The sequence below is a fragment of the Diprion similis genome, chromosome 4 (assembly GCF_021155765.1).
Source record: "Diprion similis isolate iyDipSimi1 chromosome 4, iyDipSimi1.1, whole genome shotgun sequence".
Taxonomy (NCBI): domain Eukaryota; kingdom Metazoa; phylum Arthropoda; class Insecta; order Hymenoptera; family Diprionidae; genus Diprion; species Diprion similis.
The window spans coordinates 12,368,243-12,378,627 of record NC_060108.1 but is presented as its reverse complement, the minus strand read 5'-3'; the positions used below and the strand labels follow the sequence as shown (position 1 = coordinate 12,378,627).

The 10,385-nt window shown below is 37.7% G+C and overlaps 2 protein-coding genes across 3 annotated transcripts; both read right to left on the bottom strand.

The window, feature by feature from the left end:
- Positions 1-629: 629 nt before the first annotated feature.
- LOC124405628 lies at positions 630-6,138 on the bottom strand. Of its 2 annotated transcripts, none has more exons than XM_046880674.1 (5): positions 5,725-6,138; positions 4,860-5,093; positions 4,584-4,602; positions 3,256-3,360; positions 630-2,030 (listed from the first exon to the last, which is right to left on the bottom strand). In XM_046880674.1, exons 2-5 carry the CDS (start codon positions 5,055-5,057, stop codon positions 1,990-1,992), a joined length of 363 nt encoding a protein of 120 aa, XP_046736630.1. In that variant the 5' UTR covers positions 5,058-5,093; positions 5,725-6,138; the 3' UTR covers positions 630-1,989. The 2 variants fall into 2 exon arrangements, with proteins under 2 accessions (XP_046736630.1, XP_046736629.1); XM_046880673.1 differs by having other exon boundaries at positions 6,015-6,138.
- Positions 6,139-7,129: 991 nt separating this feature from the next.
- Positions 7,130-7,759, bottom strand: LOC124405898. The gene is made up of 3 exons (XM_046881166.1): positions 7,629-7,759; positions 7,434-7,563; positions 7,130-7,324 (listed from the first exon to the last, which is right to left on the bottom strand). Exons 1-3 carry the CDS (start codon positions 7,757-7,759, stop codon positions 7,130-7,132), a joined length of 456 nt encoding a protein of 151 aa, XP_046737122.1.
- Positions 7,760-10,385: the final 2,626 nt, after the last annotated feature.

Here is a 10,385-nt window from a genome sequence, read left to right as displayed (position 1 = left end):
CCACTTCCTGATGGCTTGAAACTGCTTTTTTATATGATATTTACACATACAATTAAATTATTTCTGATACAAAGATATACAATATCGCTTATACTATACTGTTGATATAACTTCATATTTAATATTACATCGGTATTATTCTAAGCCCAAACAGCATACGGCAAACAAGATACTATCGATTTACTCACAGAAGATTTCCCACTTTTGTTACGAAGCCTATGCATTCAGACGGTAACGAAATTTTTGTAACATTCAATAAAAGACAAGTACACAGAGGGAAAGGATTATTTGAGTTAAGTGATATTCATTTGATTCAACAAAATACTATGGTCAAATGCGGGGAAGACAGTACTTAATTAATTTAACAAAATAATTTTGTCGGACGAACTACTTGTGACAACTTAATATAGAATTGAATCAAGTCCTTGAATGATCATGCTGACTATCAATTTATTCTGAATAACACGGTGTGAGTTCCTTGCAGTAATTTGAATTTTGTAGCAAGAGAATGTGCGATTGAAATTATTAAAAATTTGATTGGATATATCTGAATTGTTGTGTTATAAAAATATGAAACTCTTGTATGAAAAAAAAATTGAGCTTGTTTCAATGCATGTTTTTTTGACTGTTTTTGTTTCGGTTTCTCTGCTTAAAATCTTAGTTAATCAGAACAGAAAATTACAATTGCAAATTTCACTGAACCTTTGTGTTTGTACAATCACTGCGGTGAGCCTTGAACGTAATAGTTATAGCTTCGGAAGTGAATAGTCATACTGCATTATCGATTCAAGCTTGGTCCACAATACTGCAATAAAATTTACGTGCAGCTATACAGAAGTACGTATCACGACGGTTATTCAGCACTGCATGTGACCTGAATTTCATACGGACAAAATCGATCGCATTTTTTTCTTAATTTTCAGAGATTACATAACATAGCTTGACCACTTTACAAATACGAACGATTATCACCATCGTAACAGTCATCCATTTTAAATGTTATACACGTACAACGTTAAAGTGTCTGCGTAAAAGCTCAGAGATTATTTTCATGTCGAACGATTAATGCTGTGCAGGGCTCAAATGGGTACGAGAAATTTTTTCCATTAGTTATACCTATGACATTATAAGATCAAGAAGATATGCACGACATCCACATACGTGGTTTTTGTACATTTATTGTTACACGAACGTATTGGTCGATAATGTGGCCGAAAGCTTCGCTGATTGTCAGACGATGGGTGTAAATATATATATAGACATATTTATAATTAATTTTTTCTATCAATATTAACAGTTTCTTATATATATTTATATATATATAATTTTCTACACACTTTTTTCTCTCGACATTTATTATGTGCACTCACTGCACAGTTTTGTTTGCGTTTTACTTCCCTCTTTTAGCATGGGTGTTATTTGCAATCAGATTGTTCAACCTAATTATACAGTACACTGAATACAGTATAGTCACCCCGTGTTATAATTCCGCTCGATATATAACCGACGATCATTATTCACTCGAGTGTCCTCAATAAAGCGAGGTCGATCGATTTCCTTACAGCCCTACGACCGGGATCATAATTCGAGACTGCTGAAGATCGGTTTTGGAAAGTGTATAATTATAAAGAGCGTACCACATACCGTATGGGAGTATAAAATAACTAACGAGAATTCTGATGTATAATTCTCAGCAAGTGTATTCAGAGCAAATAAGTAGTCTCCACAAAACTGAGCACGATTGTTTGATGGTAAAAAAATGGTACGATTATCGTATGGAATCGTACCATAGTTAGTTAGTACACATACATACGTAATGTGGTATTATAGACATAAGAACATAAATCGATTGTGCTGCATCGTCTCTCGATCGTTTGATCTTTTATGAAGTCAGCTGTAAAATTGACAAATTTACTTTATCGGTTACATCGACGAACGGTATGTCGATTGAGTGAAGGAGAATTCATTCTTGAAGCCTGTGGGAGCTGGCTAAGGTCTCGTGAAGCGATATGAGGCCCAGCTGATAAATTCTAAGGAAAGAATAAACGTAGAGAGATTTGAATACAGCTGCATTGTGTGGAACGTTATACCGATCGCCATCTACCATGGCATGGTCTACTGACAACACGAATACACACAAGTTTATTTTTTCATTCACATTAAAGCTTCGATTGCCATACCTTAATTTTCGAATGAACCGTGAAAATCATGCGATATGCACAACTATACACTACGCCGATTTACTTGTAACATTATAACATAAACTGCGTTGCACCTGTAAATAAATACTTACACAATCGCTACAATCGCATGCACGCATCTCAGGTGTGAATAACAACGCCATGTTTAAAAATAGAGCTTCAAGTAAAATTAGATCACGCAATATTCAACCCTGTCCAATTGTAATCACGTCCCAAAAAAGAAATTACTACAAACTATTTTTAAAAACGTTCGTATATGTGTACGAATACGTAAGCACCATACAAATGTACAGTACACTCTCCCTGTATCAACGTTTCGTTAATGCCCTGTGCCCTTGATGTTCTAGATAATAAATCGAATGCCAAAAATCCCAGCGAATCACTGCACAAACCCTAGCGGCCAGGGAAATATTCTGCGCATGTGCTGTGCGCACGTGAAGGATCGGAGTGGGGGCAACGCCGAGGTAATCCCAATCGAGAGAGAGTCTACTGTACCGTATGAATCGAAGCTGTGTAATTAAATACATATACGGAATAATATAAGATGTATTGTGTAGTGTATAAGAATTGTTCTGTAGTCGATATTTTTCTATAAATCTGAATTAACGATCCTGAAATAATGTTTAAACATCATTATCAAATAAAGAGATGCACGGAATGAGTCGATTTTATGAAAACTTTTCAAAGTAAGTAATCGTTTGAAAAATGAATTTTTAAGTTTTTCGACCAGCGGTGCGTGCACTGAAGTCAATTGATGTACAAGGCAATACTTTTTTTCATCTCAATTTCATTCTAGCAGAGATTTACCCATCCATCCGGTAGCCAAGTTTTGATGTTGTGAGCCGTGACGGTGATGACGATGATTAGGATGGTGATGATGATGATTTGGTATAAGTCGTGATGGTGTAAAGCTTCGTTGGATTTTTGTAGAATGGTGGATCGTGTTTTATTTATTTTTGTGAATAATAATTTGTCTGCGACGGTGTGCTTGTAACCAAACAAACATGTAGAGAGAAAGACAGATTCAGAGACAGCTTATTATTCTACGATTTACCATTGGTCGTGATGCAGGGACAAACTGCATTCAGAATTCGGTTGCAGAAGCCCCGAGCCCTTGAGTTCCAACCCCGGATACGATCTCCCCCTCTCAAACTACTTCCTGCGATACGTCCGGTAATTTACAATTACACACTTTTTACATGAGAAATGTTATATTCCTAATTCATCATTGTCGTTTTTCCAGTTATCTAATATTTTTGCATTTTTTTCTACCAACTGGTAGATCTCTCGAATTGAACACAAGCCCTTTTGGTGTAGCTTTTTACAGCTCCAAGTAGGACTGTGCGGGTTCTCGAAATCTGGGGAAAAAATTTCGGGTTCGGGACGAATTTGTATCGTATCGGGTACTTTGACGCTCTCGAGATTTTCACGAAACCCGGAATCTTTGAATAAATTTTTCCCGACCGATTTAACTCGAAGAATTCTGGTACCCGCACAGCCCTGGTTTCAAGTAATGATCATAAACTAATTTAGTGCAGGAATAACGATTAATCTTCTATATCCACGTGCAGTGCAACAAATTACAGCCATACTGAGTATAAGTATTTTCTAAGTATGCAGCTATCTGACTTTAGGCTCTCAATCACAAAGCTTGTACCATTTGCCACGTATCCGCACTATTCAAAAATAAATTACTATTTCAAAGACGACAAAAAAAAATGATTAAGATTTATTTAGGCCATGAGTTCTCTATAACGACTTCTAACAAATATAGAAAGACGGTAATGTAGAATTAAAACAAATTGAATTTAAATAGATTTTGATAATCTTTTTAATTTTCCACTCATTTCTGCTCAAAACCTCGAACCGTATACGCAATTTCGATGAAAAAAGTGTACGAAATAATTTAGAACTTTTTTGTCAAGTTTTCAATAGTCAACTCACGAATAAAAATATTGTACAGAAAACTATTGAAGATTTTGTAAATTGACGTTTATGCAAATAGAAATCAATTGATAATTCAAGAATAACACCAGAAAAAAAATTGTTGAATAAGATCCGAATATCAAAGAAAGATTTTAATCAGTCGTTCGTTAAACATCGTTCTACTTTGACGAAACATTATCAATCGTAACTTGTAAGCAGATTTAAATTTCAAGGTTGTACAAATATTTGCTAACAGCTGTTATCCGAGCGTCGCACTACATATCGCTGGAATTTTGGTTAAAACAAAAAAAATCTATGTCAAGTAACGAATACGTTAGAATGAAACCTACTTTACTAATCAGGCCTTACTTTTAGAATAGATTTGCGAGCTATAATAGTCTATATGGCGTACAACAAAGGAGAAAAGTGATTCCATAATAATTTGCAAAAATTTACCTTCATCAGCTTGAAACTCCTGAAACAAAAGTAAAAAAGAAATAAGTTCGAATCAATGCTCGTTTGACAATTTTAAAAAAAAGTTTCCTTGTTCTGACAGTGGCAGAAACGGGAGATCAACGCTTCGTGTAAAAGGCTCAAATTACCTATTTGTGTCAAGTGATATTCGTTTGATTCAACTAATTGCGGTGGACACAATATACTTGCTTAATTCAAGAAAATACTTGATATTTAGGTGATTTAACGATTTTTTTCTCTCATTGTCAGTATAATTACCGCTTTTTGACACTTCCGTTTAGAGGCCTCGGTGGCTGCGGATTCAATGACGTCAGCGACGAACCTTGTCGTTTCCTTCATCAATTCTTCATCGTCCTTGAATGCCTCTTTGCGTTGCTCCAGACCCTCGGATAACAAGCCTCGCTCGACCTCTTCCATTATCGGAGAATGAAACGTCAACGTCATTTTCTCACTCATTATAACTTCCAACTTTGTAGTTCTCTCTAACCAAAGCTGCGGAAATTAGTCAGTTAGCCATTAACTCAAGGGTAACATTGTTACACAACACCAATGACACCATTTCATTCAACCTAAACTCGTTCAGTCAAATCTTAAAGCTCATCTACACAACAGGTGTAGTGTTTCATAATCTAGCTGTCATGCAATCTGTACATAAATTTTAAGTCCGCAGCGGTATGCTTTTATGAAAATTTTTAAATATATATGGAAGATGGGAAAACTGTCTTACATTCTTGCAGACAATTCTCAAAATTTTCCGCACGACGCTACGTGATAAAAAGCAGGAATGTCTCGTTTGAATTGGCATGTGAGACGGGAGAAATTTTTAATAAAACTGACGACGGTAGTAATGTTCAATTAAACACTTTATTCAAATTCTGTAACAGTCCAGTGCAGTGGTTTGTTGGAAATTTATCGACCGCAGAGAAAATCGCCAAGGAAAAAATTTTATGCTTTGTTGAAAAGTATTATTCTCTGTCGAACGAAACTAAACAATATGGAAGTCAGTATCGAACGAATAATGCATTACGTTAAAATTCAGCAAGAACGTTTAGCCGTTTTTCTACCTCCCCATGTCACTTCCCTCCAAAACTCCAAAGACCACGCGATGTCTAAAATGTTATACCTGCAATCCTTCATGAGATACTGTCCATCGATTGATATCTCGTTTTGAAAGGCTCCGTTATGCAGATACACTGACTCATGAATATCCTCGTGTTATTTTCAAAGTTGATTTGAAACGTCTGTAAAGAATGGTATTGACAATGCCGTTCTGAGAGTATGAAACTAATTACAAGTCAAGAGATTCAATAGAAGACTTTAATCATCTGTCACAGTTTACCGGATAGTCGAATCATAGATCCACAACTAATCATGCAGGGACGTCGTTTTCATGGTGTGACACTTTGTTGTTAACATTTTTGTCTGTTTTCCAGGCGATATTCGGTACCGATGAACAGCAATACACGTAACTTCAAACGATGAAAGCTGGACGTAATGATCGACACTCTCAGAGCCCGGCTCGCCGAACTGCGAATCACCCCAGCCAGGCTCTGAGGAACTCCCGCAATTGAGACATGCGCAAAGAAGACTTACCGACTATAGTTACATGTGCATGCACGTACACCTTTATATTTTCTCATGTATGTACTTACGGCACAGTATTGGAAATATAGAAGGTCCACGCATTCAATTATAGCGAGTTTACACTCGACCTTATAACTCATTCCCTATTTTTTATACATATGTGAAACTCATTCCGATAATCCTTTGCCACGCGAAGGGGTAAATTTTTAGGATATAAATTTCAGTATCAAAGTACTGATCAAAAAACTTTTTTCAAAGTAGCCTCTATCGAATGAAGGATGGAAATTAGCGAAGAAATCCGCGGTTTGTCAATGCTTGATTCAGAAATTTGAAGCAATCTTGCAATTGTCTTGAAAATGTGATTATAGTTTTACATTCATTTTACTGTCAATTAGTAGTTTACATGCAACAGCGAATTAACAGTTAAACTAGTGAGTTGCTGTTATAATTCGTACACATATTCATGGGTATAAACACGAACCTAAAGCGTGTGTCCATAAATCTTAGCGGATAGTTTAACATAGATCAAAGTTATGTTATAGATCAAAGCTTTCACCTCTCACTAAAGCTCAGTGGCGATGAAAATTTCTAAATATAGTTTAGGTACGAGAGATACCTTCAACGGAGGATCAATACGCACGGTATTCACTTATCTCCTAATACTGATGCTGATATATAGAGTTAGGCCATTACACGGCATCTTAAAATGCGGCCACCTATGTATATTTTGTACGTTATCTATCCATTATCGGTAAAACGAATCGATCCGTTTTCTGATTCTACGAAGTAACGTAAGCTGATGAGCTCGATGTGTAATTTTCCATTATTACAATGCTACTAGGATTGTGTTGATTTTTCTGACTTGATAAAGAAAAATTATTATGTAGTTTGGTAATATTTGTATCAGCATCATCGAGGCGATCAGATATCTATAATCAATGGATTTATTTTTTCCTGGACTTTTTCTTCTTTTTTGTGCAATGTCGTTCCCAGTAAGCTCTCCATGCTTTTTGAATAACTCTAGCTGCACGATTTCGTACGAATACGTTTATCCTCTCGTTCAGTATCTTGCGTGAGGTTTCTTCTTTTTCTCGTTGTAAATCACCGTGTAGCCGTCGTAGATCAACCATTACGTCATTCTACGTGAAATCCAGAACAGAATTAGAAATTCCGCTTTAAATGTCACGACTCACGTCTACAAACAGAAATTAGATTCTTTTCGATTTTTTAACACGCCTTATAACTTGCCTCCAGATTTTTTCGCTCAGAACTAAGAAGCTCGAATTCGCTGACCAAATTCTCTAAGTCTGTGTGGCGACCACCAATGTCAGCGTCGTATTGAATCACGCAATTTAAAAGCTGCGCTTCAACTTTACATCTCGAATGATAAAACAAAGGTGCACAGATTAGTTGGGCACAAGTAGCGAAAAGTAAAATTCTTACCTTCTATCTCTCAGCTCGTTTTCCAAGCGAATATTATTACCACGGAAGTTATTTACCCTTCTTTCTAGGACTTCAACTTCGGAGCTCAAAGCTTTCTGCAATGCCGCAGAATCTTTGTAAAAACGTATCATTTGAGTCTCAGATTCGATTCTAAAAATCAAAGAAATCCTTTCAGGAACTCAGGTGAGCAACTAACGTACAAGACTGTAAACTTTTCAACAACATAATCTTACACAATTCGATTCATATCATTTGCGATCTCTGTCGCTCTTTGATCGCTGACATTCTGACACTCGTTTGTTTCTTCGTTAAGTTTGCTGATCAATTTTTCGTGTTCCATTTTCTGGGCTGCTAAAGCTTCGTTTAAGCCTATAAAAACGAGTACGAGTCTGGATTGAGTAGGTTCTAAGATACTCAATTCAAAATTTGAGAAAAAGTACCGATACACTACATTTAATTTCCGCTTCGGCTTTCCTGCAGCTTCTAACAGCGTAACGTAGCTTCCGAGTTTTTTCCTGTAGCTGCATCGGCGATACTTTTATCTGTCCTTCTGTGTATTCAACCAGAAATCGTAAATTAATTAAAAATTCATAAGCGGGTCGCGATATGTCCGTTGGAATGATGTCACGATTGCCTAACCCTGCGTGGCAAACATCGCGAGTTTCCTGAATCTCCTGAATAATTAAAAAAAAAAACACACTTGAAGATGATAAACGACGAACAGTATTCAAAAGTGCAATCAACCATCGATAGTTTCAGACTTACTTCGTGCAGTGAGAACTGTTGATCAGCATCTTCTTTACCAAATATCTTTACCATCTCAGATTTTGAATCAGGTGTGAAGAAACTCGAGCCTTGTTTCTCCGACAGCTGTAAGATCCGATTTTTTTCATTTGTGAATTCATAAGGGTGTGATTTATTAAGGTCATTTGCTGAACGAGTGCACGTTATAATTTACCGATCTCTGCATGGTCTTAAGTGTTGCTTTCAGAAGATTGATTATGTCCTCAGCCGCGATGGTTATGTCTCGGAGATAATCGATTCCATCAGCCTTTGGCACAATGCTAGGTCTATATTCTACGAGATTAGTCAGCAGCTCCTCGCCATGCTCTTCATAATTATCACCATCAGCTGCTACTTTTCCCACCACAGTGTGGAACATTTTTGATAATGACTATTGCTCTGCGGTATGTCCACTGTAGAGTAGTGTTATGCGTATGTAGAATGATCAGAAACATTCCAGACGAGCGTCGCCATATTCAAACATACTTTTGTTGCTATAGGAACCCACGTAGCAGGGAAATGACTTGGTACGCTGGAAACGGAGTTACCGTTTTCACTACTGATGGACAATCGATTTTGTAAATGAAGTAGGAACTTCAGCAAAAAATAAAAGCAGGCACGTCAGATGTGCTATGAAAACTGTCAATGTTGATTTTGATAAACAAACGAGTTTATGGCCTCTACTATCAATTTACCGCGAAGCAGAAGATGAAAAAGCACCGATTTCAGTGATTAATCACTTTTAATAACGATACATGCCACAAGTTCTCGGCACGGGCGTCTAGGTACGCCTCGCGGCTAACCTATCTACCTTCCGAAATAGTTAGTGGGCAAAACGCAATCCCTTCTCCTCCACATCTAGGTTGATAGGATGGCCGCAAAGACGGCAAAACCTACCTCAACGGCTAAAACTATTGGCGGCAATGCTGGTGGCCACAACACTGGCACAGCCAGCCTCCAATTTTCGTTGCCACAGATGTTGGATCTTGCGTTAGGCACACCTGAGGTAGTCAAAGGTTTACTGCTTGTCATATCGAAGCTTCGTTGATTTGCTTTAAAGTCAGAAAGTTCTTATGAGCGTATCAAATTCGAACGCTGAATCAGTTGGTCAATTTTTCCATGATGATGTGATCTTGTAGCAGCAGTTTTATGACGTGAAATTGTGACCTCAGGTTGGAGCAGTGAACTTGAACATTCTTCACAACTTTCTTCACGTGCTTCTACATCAGGTAAATCTCCGAACAACGAAAGTCGAGTATCGTGGCGAGGATGCTGCTCGTTTGCAAGTGAGTATTTCTGACGAAGAAGTGTCGCCCAGCGACTTTAATCCAGTCTTGGCATCCTTATATGCGCAGAATGTAGTTATGAGTGCTAGAACAGGGCCATCTTTGCATCTCCACGAGTACAACATCATCGAGAGCTCAGGGAGGGTCAAGCAGCGGATTCATAGCACTGAAGATGTTACCGTCAAAGTCGACGTGTTCACGGAAGGTACCTTTAGGGTTCCCGCGAGTGTTTTTCAGTTTCAGTGTCTGGACCCAGAGTAAATGACATCGTTACTTCTATGATTCGTCATATGTATTTACCTTGAAATTACCTTAGAATCGAAAACTCCTGGGAGCAAAGGTACCAAGAGTGCAAAACCTGCTGCCAGTGCTCCAGCTAGCGCTCGTGGAAAAGGAGTCAAAGAGCAAGGTTTGTGAGTCACTCATTTGTCGGTTTACAGGAACTATAATGATAAGAGAATGCATATGATTTTTATTATCGCAGTAAAAAAACAATTATACGGTATAATGGTTTCAGCTTCTGAAGGTTCGCTGGAATCGCGATCTTCGGCTGTTGGTAATGGAGCGAAGAAGACTAAGGGAATGAAACAACAAGTCGGTGGTGGTTCACAGAGTGAGGCTCATTCCGTGATTTTTGTGGAACCAGTTGTAGACGGAGCTATGCCAACAGCACTTGGATTCAAGCAGC

What these genes read in the sequence shown, in the direction of transcription:
- LOC124405628 (XM_046880673.1), bottom strand. An exon ending in TCCCTGCATCACGACCAATG is followed by an intron (nt 2,031 to 3,255) that starts GTAAATCGTAGA and finishes TTCTTTCCTTAG; the next exon opens with AATTTATCAGCTGGGCCTCA.
- LOC124405898 (XM_046881166.1), bottom strand. Translation starts at nt 7,759, where the DNA reads ATGATACGTTTTTACAAAGATTCTGCGGCATTGCAGAAAGCTTTGAGC. An exon ending in AACGAGCTGAGAGATAGAAG is followed by an intron (nt 7,564 to 7,628) that starts GTAAGAATTTTA and finishes TTATCATTCGAG; the next exon opens with ATGTAAAGTTGAAGCGCAGC. An exon ending in CTGAGCGAAAAAATCTGGAG is followed by an intron (nt 7,325 to 7,433) that starts GCAAGTTATAAG and finishes GATTTCACGTAG; the next exon opens with AATGACGTAATGGTTGATCT.